This window comes from Atractosteus spatula, chromosome 16 (genome assembly GCF_055471065.1).
Source record: "Atractosteus spatula isolate fAtrSpa1 chromosome 16, fAtrSpa1.hap1, whole genome shotgun sequence".
Taxonomy (NCBI): Eukaryota; Metazoa; Chordata; class Actinopteri; order Semionotiformes; family Lepisosteidae; genus Atractosteus; species Atractosteus spatula.
Window position 1 is genome coordinate 4,208,253 of NC_142721.1, and position 24,176 is coordinate 4,232,428.

Consider the following 24,176-nt stretch of genomic DNA (forward strand, 5'->3'; position numbering starts at 1 on the left):
CTTTGGTATGAAAAGAAGGACAAAAACTACAGAAGCGCTTTGTTGTCACCAAGGAAAGAAAACCCTTGCCCTTATCTCTTAATAATGAGAAAATTATCTCGTAATTACGAGATAGTAATTCTCACGTACTTTATGTCATCACGCGATAGCACAATTGTCATATAATATCTTTATTTACCTACGTGCGGACTTACAGTTTTAAGCAATGGAACTGATTGCACGTATAACTGTTCATAACAGAACCATAATTGCTTTGATCTATAAATCCCACACAACAGGTCCTCATGCTTAAAATTATTCTGTTCATATTTGCTAAAAATGGGAAGATTTCATTATGACTGAACTCTAGTCGAAAGTAAATCTGTACAAATTCTGCAGCTCTGGACATTGACACATCATTAAACCGAAAGCGCCAGTCAAGCTCACGGCAGCTTCTAGATGCGTTTAGTGCACAATGTAACATGTTGTACTGTACCAACACTGAGGTAATCATTGCTATCTCGTATATACTGTATATACTTCGAGAAAAGAATCTTGTAATTAGATTATTGTAAGATAAGGGGACATTTTTTCCCCTTGGTGGCAGCAACGCGTTTCCGGAAAACACAGCTGATTGAAAACAATATTATTTTCTTTCTTCCAGGACCCAACCCTGTGCAAGCACTTACCGTTACTGATATTACCACCAACTTGGTTTTACTTAACTGGCAGAGACCTGATGGCTACAAGGAGGAGTATACATATAATGTAATAGTACTGAACAGTTCCAGTACCATTTCAGTCACAAATTACACAGTGAGGTATGAGAACACTACAGTCCAGTTGCTGACTTCAGGCACCAATTACACTTTTAATGTAAAAACCCTGGCCAAAGATGGCACTGAAGCCTCTGCCGCCACTGTTTCAGCATTCACAAGTAAGTCCAATATACAGTATGCTTGCAATGGTAAATGGGGCATGAATTGTTCTAGAAAATCGCTAAATCTTCATTATGTCACATCCTTGAACTTTTTTGCTAAGTTAGAGTGTGCAGTGCAACCAAATATTTGTATATTTTTATCGCACTTTGAGAAAGCCTCTGATTAGTTTGAAGTTACAATGTACTGTATGTACAATATATTTATGTATATGTGCTTGTATATTTATGCCATAGAAATGTATTTTTATAAAAATGACCTACACCCTTGTATTGCCGACACTGTCAGTACATGATCCAGCTGGGGGCCACTCAGTGATGGTGGTGGAGAGGATCCCCATGACCTGAAAGAGCTTCGAGTGGAGTGTCCAGAAAAAACACTATATAAGTGTAATGCTTATTTATTTATGAATAAATACGCATTTGGATGTCATGTTATGTTTTCTTTTTGTAGAACCATTGCCTGTAGGCAATTTAAGTGTGTTTACCATCAATACCACTGCAGTTGTACTGACGTGGACCAGACCATCTGATTATAAGAATGGATATGCTTATGTGGTTGAGACCATTGGAGGACCAAATACAACAGTCTACAGTGAGACAGCTGTGATCACAGGCCTGATTCCAGGAACAAACTACTCTTTCAGAGTCTTTACCCTGGCAGGGGGTGACAGCAGAGCAGAACCAAGAACAGCTTCCAATTACACAAGTATGCCTGCTTATTCTAGTGTTTTTTATTCTATTTTGAATTCTTAACCAAAAATATGAGTTTAATTGTACTGTAATTTTTCCCACGTACAGTTTACCCGAATCAGTCTCCTTTAGACTCTGTCTCAGTCCTATAATGTTTTTTCTAAGTTTGTAAGGCATTGCTTTCAGCTGTACCTTTTCAGTTTCAACATCTGCCTCCAAATTTGGTCAAAATTGCGCTGTGGTATTTGTCTTTAAAATATCATATCAAAGCGAATTCCTGCCCCTGTCAGTGACCACAACCCAAGATGCAGTCCCAGGTACAGCGAGGGAGTGGAAACATGGAGGAGTTTAGAGAAGTGTGATGGAGCCAGATTGTTTAGAGCCTTGAAAGTCAGAAACAAGATCTTATATTGGATATGTGACTTTAGAAGCAACCAAAGTTAAGATAGAAGAACAGGAGTAATATGCTGCCAGTGCCTGGTGTGTGATATAAGTCTAGCTGCATTGTTTTGGACATATTGCAAAGATCGGTAGGGAGCCTGGAACCTTGCCCTTGTCCTTGTAGTAATAATAATAATAACCCAGGACCTTGGTCTTGTAGGGGCTTCCACAGTGCAAAATAAATCAAAAACCTCATTTTCAAATCAGTGCAGCTGCTTGCCTTTTGTGGATGTTTACTCATTTTCATCGTGAATATTCATTGACTTTTCTACAAATGCTGGATTAAAAAATTGCACAACTGTTTCCCCGTTTTTTTTCCAACAGAACCAAACAAAATAAACTCTGCGAACATCAGCGTCTCAAACAATGGTACAAATCAGACCATTGTTGTCACCTGGAGTCCTCCACAAGGGAATGTGGAGAACTATATAGTCAGCATCAGAAACAGTTCTGGACAAGTTTCTAAAAAAAATGGCAACACATCTGTGTCATTTGAAGGCCTGAAAGCTGGAACAATATACAATGTCACAGTGACAACCATCAGTGGTCCCTTTAGAGAAGAATCCGATGTGGTTCAAAATGCTACACGTAAGCATCAAGCAAAAATGTTCTCCTGTGATCTTAAGATCAAACACCTGTAAAGCAGGGTACACTATCACTACACCACTACAACCGTACGATATCGTCTGTCAAGCAAGCAGTAGTGTGGAGGAGTGGGCGGAGCTCATGACAAAGTTGTGGATCAAACCCCAAGTAGTAGGACACTGCTGTGGTACCCTTGAGCAAGGATCTGTCTCTGTTGCACCCAATCTGGTAGTAAGTGCATGAGTCTCTACAAAGCCCATTGCCTTTATGTTGTTAGTTTGTTTATGCTGTTAGTCAGCTTCTTCTTCCTGCCTCTTCTTCCCATCACATGTAATGTCTGGGGAATGAGCCTGGAAAGTTATATGGCCTTGGCATTTAAGGTTGTACTTCACATTGTCATGATCACAAGTCTTCAGATCTTCATATGCCCCAGTGCATTGTTTGATGATGCCATGGACATCTTCAGTAGGGATGTGACCAAAGTCTAGGACTTCCAGGTTCTTATGGAAATCTCCACTGCCTTTATTTTGCATTCACGGTCTGCTATAAGGTTCAAAGTATCACACGTATACAGGTGGATACAGTATGTAAGAATGGAAGAGACATTCTTGCAGCAGTTTTGGCAAAACATTCCACACAAACTGGAACAGGCTTGATGTATAAATGGGTACAGATATAAGTTCTTTTCAGGGACATAAGTTGATAAAATTTTGCTTAGAAGAATTTTATTTTTATTCTTTAGGTCCAAATACGCCTGGAGAAATCAGAATTGAGAGCAAGTCAAGCAATTCCATTACATTATCATGGGGCACACCTCCTGACATGGACAGCGTTCCTTTCAGCTTCTACGTGAAATTGCAGCCAGATCAAAATAGCTCCAAATATGAAAATCAAAACAACACTACCTTAAGTGGGCTGAAATCGGGGACCTCCTACAACATATCTGTGGTGACAGTCGGACAGTTGGACTTTCAGAGTGATCCAGTTATATATAATTTGGTTACAACTAGTAAGTATAGAAATAACTTCCTGTAACTTTTATGCAAGCAGATTCACAAAGCCTCTGCCTATAAAAGCATCCGTTGCAAATGCAAATTTGTACCTGAAAAAACGTGAAAGAAAGTTTCAAGGACAGGTTTTTATTTTCACCAATCTGTAGACAGCTGTGACAGTTTGTTACAATCATGTTTTGTTTAGTGTTCATTTAGAAAAGGGGCATCTTAAAAGTAATTCTGTATCTTCTGTATCTGTACCCCATGCTGCTCAGTGTTATCCTTTTCAGAATCTTGATGAGTACTGTACCTTTAGTTTTGTAACAGTACCAGTCTCTTAAAAATTCATTAAAATTATTTTCTTTCTGACAGTACCCTTGAGTGTTGAGTCTCTTACAACAGCCTCTTTAACAAATGACTCAGCTATACTGACATGGAACAAACCCAAAGATTATAAGGAAGGATATCAATACAGAGTAACTGTACAAAACAACACTGGAAGCCTGGTATCAAATGAGACGCAAACAACAGAGAATCGTACAGTTATTGGCTTAACTCCAGGAGCAAGTTATACATTCAACGTAACAACACTGACATCTGATAATACATCTGCATCACCTGCATCAGTTACTTCCTGTACAAGTAAGTATTTCACGTCAGTCCACCACTGCCTTCGGTGCTGACATTTTTGAAGGAAAAGAAGTTTAATCATTCAGCCAACATTCAGGGTCGCATTGGAGCCACAACTTATCTTGGCATGGCAATCAACCGGTGCAAGGCAGGATACACCCTGGACAGGACACCAGTCCATCGCAGTGCACACACAGACACAAACAAGCACACACTCACAACGGGGCCAGTTTTCCAAGAAGCCAATTAACCTACAATACCAGTATGTTTTTTGGACTGTGGGAGGAAATCCACATGAATCTGGGGAGAGTTGTTTGTTGTTTAAAAAAGTGGAAGACCTTATTGTGTTCATTTTAAATTTGTTAAAAAAATATTTGCTTTGTCAATTGTTGCCTAACAGACACATCCTTTACAAAACAATCAACTTCCCACAGTCTTTTAAAAAGGCCTGATTCTTTAAATGACAATTAAAATTAATTTGAACTGGAAATGCAAAAGTTCTTCTTTTCATCACGGAAGATGTGGATTTTTTTTTCATCCATTTAAAAAAACAATGTCTGATTTGTTCTTTCTTAAGCTGCTGCAGTGATAACAGACTTCATGTGTGGAGGACCAGATGGGGGGCCTGCAATCCTGGTCATGAACTGGAGCTGCCCTGTAGGTCTGAATACAGGATTTCTGGTGCAAGTCAATGGGATTGAAAACAACCTTTCTACGTGTAATTCTTCTCAGAAGACCTTCTTCAATAAAACACAGCTGAATTACAGCACTCCATACAGTGTTCAAATCCAGACCAAAGGATGTGGAAAAAATAGCCCTCCTTTCATCTCTTCCTGTCGCACGGGAATCACAGGTACTGTATCTGTCAATGAAATGTAAACCCTCTTCTTGCATTACCTAACCAGGCCAGGTGATGGCAGCCAAGAGCAAGAATAGCTGCCAGTTGGCAAGTTAAATTAAGGGGGGTGTACCCCCCTCCTCTTTCATTTTTTTAGCTTTTGTTTAAACTGAGGTTTAATGATTTGGTTTGCCCATCCGTTTGTTTCTGTTATCCATTGAAAGAGAGACTTTTTTTTACATTCAGTTTTTTTTTTTAAACTTACTTTATTTGAGGTGTTAGTGGGGCCAGCAGGGGGTGCTCACCCTGCGGTCCATGTGGGTCCTAATGCCCCAGTATAGTGACAGGGACACTATACTGTAAGCAAGTGCCGTCCTTCGGATGAGACGTAAAACCGAGGTCCTGACTCTCTGTGGTCATTAAAAATCCCAGGGTGTTTCTCGAAAAGAGTAGGGGTGTAACCCTGGTGTCTTGGACAAATTTCCTATTGGCCCTTACCAATCATGGCCTCCTAATAATCCCCATCTCTGAATCGGCTTCATTACTCTGCTCTCCTCCCCACTGAGAGCTGGTGTGTGGGGAACGGACTGGCGCACTATGGCTGCCGTCGCATCATCCAGGTGGGGCTGCACATTGGTGGTGGTGGAGGGGAGTCCCCATTACCTGTAAAGCGCTTTGAGTGGAGTGTCCAGAAAAGCGCTATATAAGTGTAAGCAATTTTTTTTTCCACCTCGCCTTGGCGGCGGGCCATTTCACTTGGCATCCTTGGCTACTGCCTAGTCTGCCCCCTGCGTCGATGGGCCACCTGTGACAAAAGCTAATGAAGTGTGATGCTTCTGTGTTATCTCCGCACTGTGCTTTTCCCCCTTGAAAGAGCTGAGATTGAAATCGGTGAAGTGCAATTCTGGAGCTGCTCTAGATATACTTGACTGCCTTTTGTCTACATCGACACAGCCTGGTGGCTAAAGATAAGCAGCCACACTCACATTGGCTGGACTTCCAATGTCCTCCCGCCAATGTTTAGAGATTGTACTTTGCTTGCAAGCTGACGTCTGACAGTGTCGGTTAACAGTGCTTGTTCCCAGTACATCCCAGTGCTTGTTTTTCTTCTTACAGTATGAGTGGAAGTATCCCAACGCTGACTTATTTTTTTCTTTTTTCCTTCCAGATCCTCCTCCAGCAAGAACTGATATTCCCGTGGCAGACTTTCCTGATAAAAGTTTTGACCGCTTTACTGTCACCTTCAGTCAGGGCCTCTTTAATGACTCCAGGGGACCCATCACAAATTATGGGATAATAGTTACCTCTGCTTTACAAGGTACAGTAGGTTTTCAATTCTATTGCTTTTTAACACCTGCTTTAAAATCATGATTATATATAACAAGAATATTCTGTAGTTATGGGATTAGGGTTAATCTGGAAGATATAAAATATTCCTAATCACATCTCTATGTATTAATTCAATATTTGCATCAATAAAATTGTGGATTTTAAATTAATTTTAAGGTCCACATTAAGTCTTCACAAACTGACCGTGCAGAGTTAAAAATGTGGTATTTGATAATAGATGGACATGAAATGAATCAAGAAGACTTGATGAGGTACTTTTTATTTTGAGACTGGTGAATAGGTTTGAAATTTGCTGTCAGAAGTAAAACAATAATAAAAATACATGCAGTACATGGCAAGCTCAGTCTTCCATTAATCTTTTTTGAAGAACTTGATGAAGTCTTCTGAAAAAGTAGAACACCGTATACTGCATCATACTGTATACTCTTTATCAATTACGACTGTTTCCTTGTTCAAACATGTCTCACAAACGAGTTAAACAAAACCTTCCTTTTCTTAAACCAATGTTGAATATCTCCTAGACTCCTAGAGTCTGATGCAGATGATCCTTTAGTTTATTTCTAAATATCATCTCCATACAGTACCTTTACACGTAATAGACATGGTACTTATTGGACAATAAAAACTGTATTTGATTTACTTTTATCACAGTCTTTTTATGGATAGATGCTGCTTTAGTGCTATATTCCTGTCAATGAATGTTAACCGACTGTATCTTTAAAAATGAAATCCTTCAATTCCTTTAAAAGGTTGGTAGAATACTATTATGCTCTGGACATGTTTATCTTCAGTGATTCCAGTGCCTCTAATATCTAAGCCTCTTGTATGCTACTACTATTAGACTAACATTTCATATACATTTATTTAGTTGACAGATGCTTTTATCCAAAGTGATTTACTGTACAATCACAACTGGTCAAAATGTGCATAAACAGTAGCATAAAACAACAATAAAACCACAGAAAAACATGTTAAATAAGTGCTGTGATGTATTTGGTGTTTCACAGTGCCAAGGGGTTTCAGTGGTCCTTGACATACAGGAAAATAATGGCATAGTCAGTAAGTGTAAAAATTTACAGAAAGTAAAAAGTACAGAAAAAGCTTTAAAGCATTTATTGTTTGAACTACATTGCTGTATTACTTTCTCTCTCTTGACCATCTTATCAGAAGATTTTGGAATGCAGTACCTTGCAAAAGTATTCACTCCCTGCCAATATAGATATTGGTGATTAATTTGGAGAAATGTCAAGTAATATATTTATGATATTAAAAAAAAACTGCAATGATCAAACTAAACATACTGTAGTTACTGTACAGTATATGTGAAAGAGGTTGAATATCAGCAAAACCTACAAAGAAAAGACAATACAAAGTAAAATTACTGATTGCATAACTACAGTTATCCCCCTTGGCCAGTACTTATTGAAACACCTTTGGTAGCAAAGACTGGATTGACTGGTCTCTGCCAGTCTCATAAAGGGAAATGGTGTATTCTCGTGCTTTTTTCGTAGCAAATCTGCTCCAGTTCTAACTAGTTCATTGGAGATAGTTGATGGACTTTAAAGCCTCACCTTAAACTTTCAATTGGAATCAAGTTAGTACTTTGACTCGGAAACGTACTGTAGGAACATTCCCCTCTGCACAGTTTGCGCAAACTTACTGAAGCATCCAAATTGTTTCATTATAGGTAAACCCAATATAACGGATTTATCCAGTACCTACAGTGGATCTATAAAGACTTACCTGGCAACAGTAATTGGAGCAACGAATGTAAACCGAGCAGTTGGTTCCTACAGTGTTATAATAGGAGATGGGTCAAAACAGTATGGATACACAAATGGTCCACTGAGCCGCACTGGGCAATACAGGTAAATATTGTCAAAGAAATGCATGGGTTCAGATCCCACACTTCATAATGTTTCTCCTACAACATACTGACTTTAGTTATGCTTGAGCACCAATCAAAGGCTTATTAAAAATGTGAAAAAAATGGCAAAAGTTGTAAATTCTCCTTTTTGCAGTACTGTTAAATGTCTGTGATTCACACTTCAGAACACTGCCCTTACGTCAGCACCTCTTGGTCTGGCTAACAATGCTGCAGAGATGATCAGATACAGTAGGTGGAGGCAGAAGTACTGATCTTAATGAATGACAACTAAAGCTGACAGGCAAAAATGGAAAACAGAAGATAGAAAAATGTTAGAGGGTAGTAAAAAAAGTGTCTCAGATAGTTGACAGAAGTTTCAAATTAAGAATGGCTGCCACTCAGAATCAAACTTACTAGAGCAGCAATGCAGAATAAACTGGTTCACTCCAGAAGAAGAAAATGTATTAGCAGGTAAATAGAGCTGGCAAAGACTTGCTTTCAATTCAATACAATCTGGTGATTTGCCTGCAAACTGTGAGAGGCCTGAGAATCTTATTTAAATTAGTTATAACATGTTGTAACAAGTATAATACCAGATATTTATTTGTCTTTTCCCATCTTTTCTAATATAAATCAAAATCTTGTAGAAATGACCATCTCTTGCAAATTACTGAATGACTAATAATTGAGTTTTCTTTTGTTGTATTTTTGTCTTCTGTAGGGTTGCCATTGTTGCATTTACTAAACTGCAAATAACAAATAATTTAATTAATCATCAAACATCATTGCTGTCAATATCATCATATTCAGATATAATCGTCCTGGCAGAGAATCCAGGTATGGACTTCAATGGAATTTCTACAGTTCCTGCTGTATTTTGTCATGCTCATTAGAATTCCACTGATGCTTTTTTATTAAGGACTGTGATCATGATATTGACCAAGGTGTAATTAGGATGTACAGCACTAAATACGCACAAATAGCATGTTTGCATTTATTAGGCACCCTTTGAAAATGTGTAAGCCCTGCTAGTGATCTGGATGAAAGTTTAGTATGAGTGGTTTTTACGTCCTATCTGAATTTTTTTTGTCGGGGCCTGGAGGTCGGTTGGATCAAAAGCTTTAAGCAAGCATTATTGAATCTCATTCAAATGCAAGAGCTTCGATCAGTGGTCTTGACTGGTTCCCACTCATTCCTTTTGGTTTGGGGAACATGTCAAAATCCTATGCCCAGAGAAGTTCATATATACTGTATATAACCTCAATGAACGTGATGAATACATTTTAGCATTTTGCAAAATCTCTATCCACTTGAAATATGCCTTGTAGCAAATCTGCCAGTCTTGTTCCACTTTTCCCTCAGTTTTGTTTTCACATCTGCCCGTGAAGAAAACTTTTAAACCTTTGCTTCCTTACACCTTCACTATACATCCCTATACAGTCATAAAGTTTTTAAAAGATTTACATGGATCCTTGCAAATTATCCTCTTATTGTTTTGCACGTGGAACTGATCACTATCTTGTTTTTCATTTAGGACAAATCTTTAGAACAGAAGCTTTTAAAACCTTACCATCTTCAGACTTTTGAACCACAGTTCTCTTTGGCACCAAAGTGTTTGTGATATACTGTACTGTACCACAATGCTTTCACTGACAAACTTGTGTGTCAAAACACTCAAGTCAAGAATGGCTCCCTAAATTTTTGTAGGACAAGATACTTTAAATTTTGTAATTTTCCTTCTCTTAGAAAAATTGTTCATGCAAGTTGTCTGCAAGATGAGTTTCCCTTTGTTTTTGGTCTGACTTGTTATCACTCTCACTGATAACAGGGAAATACCTTCTGATCGTCATACTGTAATTGTGGAATGTTTTTTGTCCGAAAATGTTCAAATAAACACGAAATAAAATATTTTAACAAAAAATACTATAAAAAGAGTGAAGTAGTTCAGGTGGGGAGCTGCGTCAGCATGCGTAGGCTGCAAAGGAACAAGTAATAGGTTTATTCCATGCTGAAAAAAGAAGAAGAAAGAAAACACTCCATTCTTTCTTCTTTTTTTCAGCATGGAATAAACCTATTACTTGTTCCTAAAAAGAGTGAAAGCAGGCTAGCATGGTGCTGCCTTGCAGCCTCAAGTTTGATTGCAGCTTCATACATTATTATGTGTGGAGGTTGCATGTTCCCTCCCTTTTTTATGAGTTTTCTGCAGGCACTCCAATTTCCTCATATCCTGTGTTCTTCTTGTCTTCCTTGAAGCTGTCATTGGAGGGGCTGTGGGAGGAACCCTGTCTGTTTTCCTGATCCTGTTGCTGATCACCATCATCCTAGTGATCTACTGGAGAAGGTGAGTGTGACAGCAGTTGTCTTAACCTGCAAGCCCATTGATTAAATCAGTGGAAACTGATGGGAAAACTTTATCAGGAAATATTTTACCTCAAAGAGGTAAAAGTTTACAAAAGAAAATGAAACTAAAACAGGATATAAAAAAATACACAATTAGAGTAATTCAGAATCTATAGATTAAAATCAGATATCCGTACATGTAAGTTATTATAAAATAATATTTTACTACCCTTTTTTCTGTTTTACAATATACCAGGCCTTCTACAGAGATCTACAGTATATGACTACGTCTAGTTTTATTGGTCATTACAGTCAGATGCCTGTCACTACAAACTGATGATCTTCGGCCTTTTCTCTTCTACAAAGAATAAACGATTTTAGGGTTAAAGTGGCCTGTGCTGTTGTTATACTTGGTTTACCATGTGAGAGATTCTCACTCACATTGCAGGCATAATGATTAAATGTGATTCGTTGCAATGTTAAATACTAGGTAGGAGTTTATAATACATTCCACTTCATGATTTGCTTATCTGATTTTGTGTCCTACAACATGGAAATATTATTTACAGTACACTGCTGAATCTAAAATCAAAGTGATAATGGTTTCTCTAAACAGAATAACAATGGAGAAAAAGTAAATTAATCACAGAGCAAGTAGTAGTAGGATATCAAAGTATCGACATATATAAACAATAGATTTCCATACGTTCTTGAACTGAATGTATTTCTATGTATATTTTTGCAGACGGGCCAACAAGAAATCTCAAGATGTCCCTTTCACATCTCTGAGGTGAGTTTTTAGAACTTTTGTGACCATGTGTGAAACAAACAAGAAGCTTTCCATATGATTCTTACTTTGGTCCAGAACCTACCAGCAGTTTTTTAAAGTCACACTTACATCATTTTAAAAAAAACGTTTGATAAAATTGCATTTTATAGGATCTCTCCTAATGTATAGCCTTTGGAACAAACATTGATGTGGATGTTTTGAGTTTCTGTTTGACTTCAAGAGACAGAGTTAAAGATACGGTACTTTCATATTGTAAGATATTTCATGTTTCACACACCTGTGTTGTGATCCATCAGCAGTACTGTATGTGTCACATATCTCAAAACTATCCCTGCAGAAAATAAAGTTAAAATAATAGATTTCTGTATTTTAGTGCAATTTAAAACGTGTCATGCTTCAAAGAGATATTTGCATTTTAAGTGTAAAATTGTTTTTCTTTCTGTTTTTTACAGAGCCAAAGTGTAAGTATACCTCTCCATGCACACTTACAGTATTTTCATTTCTGTCTGACAGTTGTGCTCTAGTGTAATCTGTTTTTTCATGGGCTTATATCAAGTAATAGGGTAAACTTTAATTCAGTGTTCTTTTTCAATGTAGCAATGTGGTAAGTACTGTATGATAAAATCGGTTTATACATTGTAAATAACAGCATTTTTGACATTTTTAATGAGCTAGAAACTCTGTCATCACTATTTTAATGAGCCTGTGTGTTAATTTGCTGCTATGATACACTATTCTAATCATTTTTAATTTCTGTGCTCACAAACTACTCATGTAAAATAACCTTGATTTTATTTCATGTCATCTTAGTAGTGCAGAAGGGATTGTACTGCATTCATTGGTTTCACACTTTCATTAAAATGCCTATTGCATGTTCCTGATATATTTACAATTTAAAGGTATTTCAAAACACTTAGTAGTGTTAATTAATAATAGCTGCAAAACATATTAAGATGAAAATACAGTATGTCAATAATGTACAGTAGTTCTTGGATCTCTAAGCTATTGTACCAAGCAGGTACAAACTGTTCTTGTTTTAAATCCTTCATAAGTTCTTTTTTATTTCTGTGCGAATGCTTCAGTTGTATTTGGAAATAATGGTAAACTCTCATTATTTAGAAACTGCACTGAAATACCATGTTTTCCCTTGTCTAGGGGCATTCCTGTAAGAGTTGAGGCCTATGAAACCTACTACAAGAAGCAAAGGGCTGATTCAAACTGTGGTTTTGCAGAAGAATTTGAGGTAAAATAAAAAATTGAATAGAAGACGATAGGAAAAGGCTATATCAAAAGAATAATGAGAATTCAGTTTTTGTTGGCTCCATTTCAAAGTGCTGCTGGGCTCTCTAGCTGTCCGTTTCTATCAGGAAAGGTGAAGTAGGATTCAAGTAACAAGTAAGATTCATTGTTCAGATTAATTCATTATTTATGCTGACTAAAGAGATTACTGTAGCAAATTGTCAATATTCTTAGACACCCGTTCATCACACCTTGTGAAAACTACATTTAAACTTTATTCAGAGTTTATTCAAAGTTAACACTTCTAAAGGCAGGTCTTGACAAATACTCATATTATACTCATATACTCATACTGGCTTTGTCCTCTCTGTTCTCTGACTGTCCTTATCTAGTTTTCTAACTCCTGTCTTTTACATTTTTTGAAACTCAATTTGTTTTTTCCACAGAAAGGTGTGGTTGCATTTAGCAGAGTACAGAGTAAAAAGCCCTGGTCAGCCAAATTTACTATAAACCAGTTTGTTACACATACAGTCCAAACCTCTTTACTGTAGATACTGCATTCTTATACTGCTCTCCACATGCAGTAGGTAATCTGTGATTCCATACTGTATTTGGTTTTGATGGGCGTTTGTTTGAAAGCGCACATGAACTAGATTTGCATTGACATCATGCTTTGTGCTTTAGGATCTTAAACCCGTGGGCACAGTCCAGCTCAAGAATCATGCCCTAGCACCAGATAACAAACCAAAGAACCGCTACAACAATGTGCTGCCATGTAAGTCACTAACATTTTTCATACTCTCCTATGTCATAAAGAGAGCTGTACTGCATCTTTCTTCTGAATACATCCGTGTTCAATAAACTTATTTATTCTCTTATGAGATTCCGATTTGTTTTTCACCCAGATGACACCAGCAGGGTCAAGCTTTCTGTTCAAGGAAATCCTTGTGATGACTATATCAATGCCAACTACATGCCTGTAAGTGTCTCCTTGTCATTAATTTTCAGATGAAGCTCTCAAATGTTTGATGTTTGCTAGTTGCCATAGAAGACTCAGCTACTGTAGATGACTCAGTTAGAAACAGCAGCAGATCTTGCACTGTTTTGTAGAGATATCTCACAGAGCATTGCAGAGCAGGCTTACTCATGCATTACACTTCCCCATAGTGCCTGCTAACCAATTTACTTCTACTGATTAATAAGCAGTGCTAAGAGTAATCATTTTGCTAATGTACTAAATGAACAAAAAGCAAAGGTGCTATTTAGGGAGGGCAGGTTTAATGCATTAAAAATGAGGAGCAAAAAGTTCAATTTAATTAAACTGAACAATATGACTACCACAAATTAGAAGGTACCCCAAGAGTTTCTGCCAGATCTCATACCAGCATCTGGTAATATAGAGGATTATAGCCTCACAGTCTGGCATGGAGTGGGCAGGTCTTGCTGTATATTTATGTTGCATGGGCCAACTCTGTGCTCTCTGTAGCCCATCCCACAGTCCCTTGGTCTTCTGTCCTAAAGATGACATCCTGTCAAGTGTTCTGTTTTGAGAAAGATTTCGTGTTAGAAACATAGAAGCATTTAATCCAAGGTTATTTAATTTCCTTAAAGATATTTCTTTAATGACTGTGGATTGTCTCTTAAAAAACAAGGATGGCTCTGGTTCAAGTGGATTTATTTCAGGGAAAAACTGTTGCCACCTTACTTTTAAAAAAAAAAAGAACAGCACAAAATAGATTTTAATGCTGTGCAGTGGGAGAAATCTGCTATTGTAATAGGCAGAGGGATCATTATCACCGTGTTCATGCAATCATTTAATTGACCAGTCCCACTGTGGCTGAAGGGGAAATAAAATAATAATCACAAGGGACTATAAAGAGTAATGACATTTCTGGGTTCCAAGGGCTATAACTCGAAGAAGGAATACATTGCCGCCCAAGGGCCCTTGCCGGGGACTGTGAATGACTTCTGGAGAATGATCTGGGAGAAGAACGTCCACACGCTGGTGATGCTGACCAGGTGCAACGAGCAGGGACGGGTGAGTCAAGAGGCGCGACATGGAAACTTGATGCTACATCTGAACAGAGCTTATTCCTACCAGGCATGTTTCACTTATCAGTAGAGACAAAAGAACCTAAAGCTCTCAAGCAGAAGGAAGTTGTTAGGCCACCACTTTTATGGTCTGTAGTAGCTAACTGGTCCTATGATCTCCTCCAGCTATTTACTGAGATAAAATATGGTGTCAACATGACAGGGTAGCGTGTTCTAGACTCCCACAATCCTCCCCCCTCTGTGAATAATAATTACCTCCTGTTCTCTATAAAACCTGTAAGGGAACCTGCTAAAAGAACGATCTCTCTACAGTGAATTTGTGAATTTGACCTTTACCTCACAGTAACACTCCAATACTAGCTCAGCAATGAATATTCAACCAATCTCTTGCTGTTTAGGTGAAATGTGAAGAATACTGGCCCTCTCAGACAAAGGTCTGTGGCAACATAACAGTGACGTTGACTTCGGAAATCCCCCTAGAAGACTGGACAATTAGAGAGTTTAAAATAAAAAATGTGAGTATGGACTGATTTTAAAATGCTCTCTGGAGATTAGGTTATTTGAATCTCCAGTAGCTAGAATGTAAGATCTTTTTTCGAGACATTGTGCCATTTTCTACAACATGATGTTTTTTTTATAATGAGCATATACTTCCTAAGAGGTAAACTATGTTGTTCTAACAAAAACATTATAATTGATACTGTAAATGTGTTAAAGTAAGAACAACATTTACATAGTTAAGCTGATTTAATGTGGACTTTATTCAACAGTTGTGGTTGTGATGGAGAGATATTTAGGTGTGTTCATATTTATCACAGCTTCTTTCTAGACCTTATCTGCATTTCCTAATTTCACAGAAATGGTGCTTCAGACAATGTTATGTTTGATACAGAGTAATTAATTTGCTCTGTTTTTACACCTTGTAATGGAAATAAATGTGTTTTTTCTGTCTGTCTCAGACTAAGACAGCTGAAACTCGCAACTTGCGCCATTTCCATTTCACTGCCTGGCCAGACCATGGCGTGCCTGAGACCACAGAGCTACTGATCAGTTTCAGACACCTCGTGAGAGAACACATGGACCAGTTCTCCAGAAACTCTCCCACTATAGTGCACTGCAGGTGAGCAGTCATTGTGTGGCACAATGTGTAGAACAGACTGGCCTTCTGTACTGCGAACCGTGGTAACCACACACAGTACAGGAGTGTTACTGTACTGTTTATAATACTAGACAGATTCTACATGTTTACTGTCTCGGATTCATCAGCAAATGAATATTGTTGAGACTTATATTTTGCAATTTTCCCACGTGAAGTGTGTTTGGTTTATTTTCCTTTTTGGAAATCAGTGCTGGAGTTGGGCGAACAGGAACGTTCATTGCGATTGACACCCTCATCTACCAGATTGAGCGGGAGGGCATTGTGGATGTCTACGGCATTGTCCATAGTCTTCGGATGCACCGCCCGCTGATGGTCCAGACAGAGGTACGGAGAAGCTCACACTTCTACTGCCTGCTCTCATACGATCGTCTGGTAATATCCAGACCCATAAATAAATTAATACAATCCCTGAACATATTTTTGAAATTCTTGTGCCACTGAATCTGTTTGCCACTCTTCCTATTTTTATGCCATTGGGAAATTTAACCCATTTTCTATGTCAGAATCAAAATCATTGATATATTTTAGGAGGAGCAAAGAACCTAAAATGACCTAAAATGGATCCTGCAGCACATCACTGGTGTTCAGTTAGAAGCTCTTCCCCTTAGGATGAGGTGTTCTTGGGGTTTAAGAGAGCCCTGCATTCATGGGTTTTGTCTTTGATTTGTCTTTACAGGACCAATACGTGTTTTTAAACCAATGTGCCATGGACATTATCAGATCAAGAACTGGAACTAACGTGGACTTAATCTACCAAAACACAGCAGCTCTGAGCATATATGAGAACTTTGATCCTGTAAAATCTAAAGGAAAGAATGGTTACTAAGCAGAGACAGAACAATACTGTAAAGATTGCACTGCAATTATGTTATTAAAAACTACCTTTTTTAAAAAAAGGGAAACATTTCTTCCAGACTTTAATGATTGTATTTAATGTAAACACATTTTAGCAATTTGGCTCGTCAGTGTACAGAAGCACTAGGAATAATAGTTTTACAGGCCTATCATGTATGTATGTGGACATACTGCAATAGTAAACATTTAAGGGCAAATTAATCAGCTTTAAAATTCATGTAGTGGTTTCCACAGAGACAATCAAATGTATTTAGTGATTTGTACAGAGAAGATACTTAAAAAGGCACTGTAAGGGAATGTATACAAAACCTTAAATAATAAAATAATGTTTGCTGTAGAAAAGTATATTTACAGAATGAGTATGTAACAAAAATCCTGCTGACTGTTCATATACACATCAGAAAAGACCTTTTAGACAAGGGAGAAGAACAGTGTTTCGTGTAACAGATGCTGTAATTGTAAGTGCCTTAATGCTGTATTGAAACCTTCTGAGAGTATAACTCAGCTGAAAGCCTCTGGATTGCCTTAAGACAAGCCTTGAATAACGTGCCAAGCTGACAAATGCATTTCCTCCTTTGCTCTTTGTTAGTTTTCAGGGGATTATGAGCAATAACCATACAGTCAAAAGCTGAAAAATATTTTTAGTGCCCGAGAAAGTCAAGAATTGTCAACAATTTTATGAAATGTAGAACAATATGAAAGGCTCTCCGAAGTCAAGACTCCACATTTAAGCAATGTTGAAGACTTGAGTAAAATGTTTAGTCTGGGTTGTACAAATGTCCTCTTTGGTCTTATAAAGAGAGTCTCATTTTATGTCCTAATATAGGTTAATATTTCTAAAGTAAGGTTATAATTATCAGTGCAATACATGGTGTCTGACTATAAATTTCAGGTTAGAGAATTATGCTTTCATACTCTTGCATAGTTTATGAAAGATATTATGCTCAGGTCAGCTCTGTTTTTAATTTGTATTTTTCAAGTGTTTGTGTGTGTATTTAAAAGAAAGAAGAGTCTGTTAAATATTTTGTGTACATTTCACGCATAGAGATTTTATATAATTATTTAAACATGTAACTGTAGTTTATCCTGAGATTCTTTTACCGTGAATTGAAGCATTTCAAAATGTCAGATAAAGCAGGATCTTGACCATTTCTTATTGCTGCACCTTAATATATGATTTATTGCAGTATCCTACTGGTCTAAGTACATTTGTCTCTGTTTGCTGGGGACATCCAATGTATAGTACACTGTGCTGCTGTTGAAACAGCATTCCTTTCCTTTTAAAGCCTCTTAGCACTGATCTCTCATGAAGTGATATCCTCTGTGATATGTGGTACACTGATAACTGAAGTTAGTATGAATCCATTACCAATTTTGCACAAATGAGTACTGTGTATCAAAACAATGCTGTAGGTAACTCATTCCATTACATGCAAGAAGAGAACCACCTTTAGAATTCCACTGCTGAGACGAACTGAATAAATGCTCATATTCCAAAGGTTGACAATATATTGCAAAAATATTTGTGTATGTATACTGCAGTTGGTATTTATGGCACTGGTTAGAGTTCAATGTTTTGAGGTGAAGATGAAAAGCAATACACTGTATATTATTTGACTATCAGAGTTGTTTAAATTTTAAAGTCCTTATTATGAAACTGCTACAATGATCGACTTTTCTAATTATGACGATGCACTGGTTGCATTTTTAATTAATATATTTAAGATCTATTACAAATGAGCATTATTAATTATGATGCTGAAGAATATCTGTAAGCTGAAATAATGAGTGTGTAAATGAAGGCAAAGAAAATGCACCATTTTGTCAAGTTCTTTTGATAAATTCAGATTATCAGAGGCCAAATATCAATTTCTACATTGTAGCTGATGTAAGTCTGTCAAATTTTACAGAAAATGTGGTTCATTTAATGAATGAGAAATTTAATTGACCTCTCTAGGTGTAATAACACTGGGTTGGATCATTTCAATAAATTTTAAAACTAGAAATGTGTTTTATGCAATTGTAAATAAACATCTTCCCTTGTACAAAATGTCCAAAGATTATGCAAAAAAGGGACTTTTAGTTGAAATTACTGTACATACATTGTCTCAGTATGTTTCTGTAGTCACATTCGTACTCAGTTGTAGGAAGTACCTCTTTTTTAAATAATAATGTTTAGTATTAGCTTTAATAAAAGAAGATTATATATTTTTAATTTAAGAAGGGACTGCAAATCTACTTATTAAAGAAAGAAGACCATACTTTGGAAAATCTGTCAGCCTGTGAATTTTGTTATCTGCTGTTGACTTTTGGTTTGATGGCACTATTTAAATTGTTTTGATAAGATATCTGCACGCTTGGACTTTTCCAAATGACATTCTGTCTTTAAGGCACGTATTGCAATTTGATATTATTGTGAAAAACATGTTGCTTAATGACTTTTTTTAATTCTGAGAAAATTGTGATGTTGAAGGTACAATATGAATACCAAATAATGAAGGATTTTAGTTTTAAATGTACAAAATATTGTGGTAAACATTCCAGAACCTGGAATTAAATGTTCTATCTTTGAATTTGTGTTTTGACTGATTTTTCATTCTTTCTTGGTGTGTGTGCCCTGTTTTTGAAATGTGACTATGACTTTTCACTTGATTCTTTCATCGTTTTTAGCATGATACAGTTCATTACCTCAAAGGGAGTTGATCATTAAAAAAACTTTTGAAATATTACTGCAGTCTGACAAAATGTTTGCAAACAAATAAAAGTCTTCATTTGTGACATGATTATGCCATTTCCTTGGACTGGTCTGTAAATATACAGTCATTTTGTTTTCATTCCAACGTACAGTATGATGCTGCTTTGACTTCTGTACATACAGTGTTCTAGTTTTGTTTTTCTCTCATTTTTCGTCTTTCAACCTTACTCCTTTCATTTTGCATATTCAGTGAATCATTTTAGTGTTTTGATATCATACAGTACATACATTATTTTTCTTATTTTAGAAAAAATAAAAAGTTATAAAACTTGCTTTTATTATAAGTAGTAACTGTGTAAAATGTGTAGTAAACATGGTGAAATCACAGTATGTTACCACAATATGAGGCTGTGTTTTCAAGAGCAGCACAGTAAAATTGTGCAGATGGTAATGTAATTTCCATAGTGAAGATTCGTTATCATAATTGTACAATTCCCTTCCACGCATTCCACTGAAAATCACCTGCTTCTACTGGCACAATCCTATTCCTCTTTTCAGATCTTCTACTGCTGGAATCTTGCAAACCACACAAAACAACAATGGTGAAGACCTTATAAAGGAAAACCCCATCACCAGTTCGTTAATTAAGTTCATCCTACTGATGAATTCCACTCATCGCAGGTGATTGCGAAGAACTCTTGCTGTTGTCCCCCTGATGAGCCGAACCTGCTGCTTAAATATCCATAGCTCCTTAATAACCTTGAAGAAAAGAGCTATTTCCTTTACGTCCTTTGGGATTGTGCTAATAGCAAGGTTTAATTAAAAGGTGATAAATCATCAGCCTCCTAACAATCCGGGCAATTATCTGGATGCAGCTAGAATGAACAGTTCAATTTTGTAATTAATTAAGAGATTTATTTCTCTTCCATATTCTGAGTGGTAAATTTGGCCTTGGGGACTCCTGCTCTGGTGTATGTGAGCTGATCTTTTAATGGAAAAGAGGAAAAGCACTGGGATCTGCTTAACTTCCACAAATTGTATGACTGTTGTCTCAAGGACAGTACAACCAAGTGTTGAGGAACATACTGTTCACAAATGTGCGTCCAGCTACTAGATCTATTTAACTGAAATTTAGCTAGCCCCTCAAAGATTTTAAATATTTATTACACTGAAGCATTCTGTATACATCACTGATCTATACTGATCATTTAACTGCTTAGACTGTCAGCTGTATTAAAATGTTCAGCACTTTCAAATTTAGGTCTTTCAATGTGCAACTATCTCCATTTACACATAAATGTATTCAGACTTTCAAAAAAAACCAACAAATCAACATTTGCAACATTATTCAAAGTCATGTACAAATACATTTATACCCCCAAAGATGCACAGATCACCGGTTTGGTCAATTCATTTTATATTATTTATTATCTGTTTCTTATCTGAGCAGGGCAGTTGGTGATAATCTATAGTGTCACATGGAAACAGAATATACTTGTGGTGTGCTCAAAGTACTGTTAATCTTTATTTTGTTCTTTTGAGCCTGTTTAAGCTCTGCCTTTTCCTCCATCTACTGCCTCTTACTTCAGACTGCTGTGCTGGAGCTGGGAATATGATATGGAAATTAAGACTATGATAGATGCTATGTTAAAAACTTCTGAGCAGTCAGCAAATGTTTCCACTAGAGGCCAGTAAAACAAGTACAGAATTAAGATATAAAACAAAGTGGTGGGGATTATTATCTTAAGTACTGCATCTACAGGTGTGTGACTACATGATTCTAATTATCCATGATATTACAAGCTTGTGTGCGGAACAGAAAATATTTTTTGGGGTTACTTAGTGGGATATGATAAGATAGAGATGATACAAGTAAGAGGCTTTCCTGATCTCCAGAGGATATACATACATTTGAACTTATGTTGTGCTAATTGTTTTGTAAATTGTGAGCTTTTATACAAATGTTATTTTTTTAATAGTGTTTGGATGGAATTTGTGGACCATTAAGCCACACAAAAGGTTAACATGATGATCTATTTTTCTTATTTGAAGCCTTCGTTTTTTGTTGTTGGTTTTTATTGCATGATGCTCTGGTAAGAGTATTAAAGAAATTAAATTCAACTTCAAAGGAAATACGGAAAACAGCACTGGGCTTTCATTTTTGGAATCTCAACAGAAACCAGGCTTGTATTGTAGGCATTTCAGTAGATTAAGGCCTTTTTCTTAGTTTGTGGACATACTTTATCCACCAATGTGGGAAAAGATGTAGGATAAGCATGTACATTTCAGAAAGATGCTTTCTGCAGTCTTATCAGTTTAATCTGAGTTTCCACTGCTCCGTAGCATTAGTTTTTGATATGCAAAGTCTGAGGATGATCTTTTAGTTATAGCAGAAAATATTTTTTTACATCCAGTTTTTGTCCAATTCATAGCCAAAACCCTCTACTAGTGCATTAGCTTTTCGGCTGCGTACATACAATTTATTTACACAGTAATTTATTTAGATTACACTTAGCTACTGTATATACACTTTGTTCCCTCATTAACCAGTCTTGTGTTCTAGAGTTGGCAGTTTTAGTATAATGTGGTGTTGGAAGACACAAGGGCTGAGCCTTCCTTTAAGATGCTAAGCACAGCTATGACCCAATATTCCAACTGCCTTGGACATCAAAGTTATACCCAGAAGAGGTATCAAAAATCAATACCCCATATGTAAGAAATACAAGGTCTTTCTCACTTACTATGGCATTTTAAGACTGGGCTGCAGATACAGGTGACCTAGATGACCTCTAAATGTTGTAAATACTGTAGCTACACTGGGTGACAATTATCTAATTATTGGGGAGAAGGAGTGGAATTGCACATTCTCACATGTATGTAATTAGGCATTTATGTGGTATCTAAAGGACAGTTAGAAAATGTTATTTCAAATGCATGAATTAAAGAAAACGAGGGAATGATTTACTAAACGTTTACTAACAAACGATATAACTTTTTTTTCTTACTGAAAAAGCCCTCCCAGGCTCCGTAACTGGCATATTTTTTGGCTGAGTTTTTAAAAGTTTTTCTTTATTGTTAAACCTAGAGGCCTAAAGGCCTGCCTGCACTGTCCTCCATCAGCTGTCATGTGTCCTCGTGACTGCAGACCCACTCAAGGTTTCAAGGACACGTGGGACCCAAGGTATGGTATCAAAACAAAAACTCTCCAAAAAATCTGAAGTTGCTCATATTCATTTCCCTCAGATTCAGTGCAACAAGGTCCAAAACAGAACAAAAATAGAAGATATTCTGAATGTCAGAAAATACATTTAGTATTGTCCTTGTACACAATGAAAGCCTAATACCACGTTGTTAACATTGAAATGTTGACAGTTCTTTAGTTAATAGATATATGAATAGCTTTCTCATTGTTTCCCTTAATCAGTGAAACATATCGCCAGATGGAAACCCCAAGCCTGCTGCCATCAAGGACTATTAACAATGCTCCTGGGTTGAATGTGAAGCACTTCCACCACTCGGGAGCCTGAGTTAGACAATTGCTGTCTGTCTTGCAACTGTTCTGTAATTCACACAATTACACACCACAGTCTATTTCCCACTGACTGCAGCACAGTCAGAAAGGTATATAAGGTCTTCTCTATTAAATGAGTACTGTATAATATAAGTACTGTATGTTTTAATTAAATGTTAAAGATGCATATGTGCAACCTCGTATGTAACACTGGACTTTACTGGATTCTATTTCAAGGAAATAACCAATCAAGCAAGTTATAAGAGTATCTAAAAAGTACTGTGATACAGATTTTCAGTGTTAGTGGTAGATTTCTAACAGAATCCTAATAAGTATAATAACTAGCTTTCTAAAAAGAAAACTCGCTGTGTCTCATATGATTTAAAAGAAGGAGGAGGGACGCAACTACTAATAGACCTGTCATGTCTGAGTGAGAAGCATGGGTTTATTGTGGGCTGTAGACACAGTACCTATTTCACTATAGCCTCATTAGCAACTTGTTCTCAGCTCCTTGTAGATAATGCACTCAACAAACCGATTTTGCAAGGAAAATGAATTAAACCTCATAGTCCATCCCATGAAAAAACAATAACAGTACAACAATGAATCATAGTTCTCTTTTATCATACATCAGTAATTTTGCATGCTGCCAAGTGTTCTACATTATTTCCTTGTATTTTTGACGTTTTACATCATAAATATAAGTAGTATGTCAGTTCTATGTTTTCATTGGGTTGAAATATTTTAAGATTAGTATCTGAGTATCTGTAATACATTTTATACTGTATATTAACTAAAATAACTTTGTCAATTTGAGGATTAACATTTGTCACAAAGATAAGCCCTAATTTTCCATTTTATAAGATATTAAAAAGGGTGACATATTATAAAAACATATATATATATAAAATACACCTGTAGCTGACTTAACGGATGAATGGATTTAACTCAGAGTTTGGATAATGCTTGTTACTATCCTTTTCTTCTCTTCTTGACAGTTTCATTGTACAATATTGATCCTGATCTCACAAGTGAGCAGCAGACAATCCAAGACTATTTTGAACACTGTTGGAAGGAGGTTGTGTTATGAAAACTGGATAAAACATTTGATCAGTAAAAATAAACTGCAAACCCACAACAGAACCAGACACCAAAAACAGCGGAAACCTTGATTATTCATTGATCGTTTGTGATTATATTTTCACTGTGATCATTATGTTGTG

General features: G+C 36.7%; 1 protein-coding gene across 1 annotated transcript in view; it reads left to right on the top strand.

Moving 5' to 3' along the window:
• Positions 1-19,320, top strand: part of ptprjb.2 (protein tyrosine phosphatase receptor type Jb, tandem duplicate 2) — a 38,587-nt gene extending 19,267 nt beyond the window's left edge. The window contains exons 23-42 of the mRNA XM_088935187.1: positions 644-916; positions 1,371-1,625; positions 2,375-2,638; positions 3,378-3,644; positions 4,000-4,269; positions 4,835-5,110; positions 6,264-6,413; positions 8,133-8,313; positions 9,034-9,149; positions 10,566-10,653; positions 11,398-11,442; positions 12,040-12,050; positions 12,495-12,685; positions 13,366-13,456; positions 13,587-13,660; positions 14,585-14,719; positions 15,132-15,248; positions 15,693-15,853; positions 16,081-16,216; positions 16,569-19,320. Coding sequence (XP_088791313.1) covers positions 644-916; positions 1,371-1,625; positions 2,375-2,638; positions 3,378-3,644; positions 4,000-4,269; positions 4,835-5,110; positions 6,264-6,413; positions 8,133-8,313; positions 9,034-9,149; positions 10,566-10,653; positions 11,398-11,442; positions 12,040-12,050; positions 12,495-12,685; positions 13,366-13,456; positions 13,587-13,660; positions 14,585-14,719; positions 15,132-15,248; positions 15,693-15,853; positions 16,081-16,216; positions 16,569-16,718 — 3,251 coding nt within the window. The 3' untranslated portion in view covers positions 16,719-19,320. The remainder of the gene's footprint in view (positions 1-643; positions 917-1,370; positions 1,626-2,374; positions 2,639-3,377; positions 3,645-3,999; positions 4,270-4,834; positions 5,111-6,263; positions 6,414-8,132; positions 8,314-9,033; positions 9,150-10,565; positions 10,654-11,397; positions 11,443-12,039; positions 12,051-12,494; positions 12,686-13,365; positions 13,457-13,586; positions 13,661-14,584; positions 14,720-15,131; positions 15,249-15,692; positions 15,854-16,080; positions 16,217-16,568) is intronic.
• Positions 19,321-24,176: the final 4,856 nt, after the last annotated feature.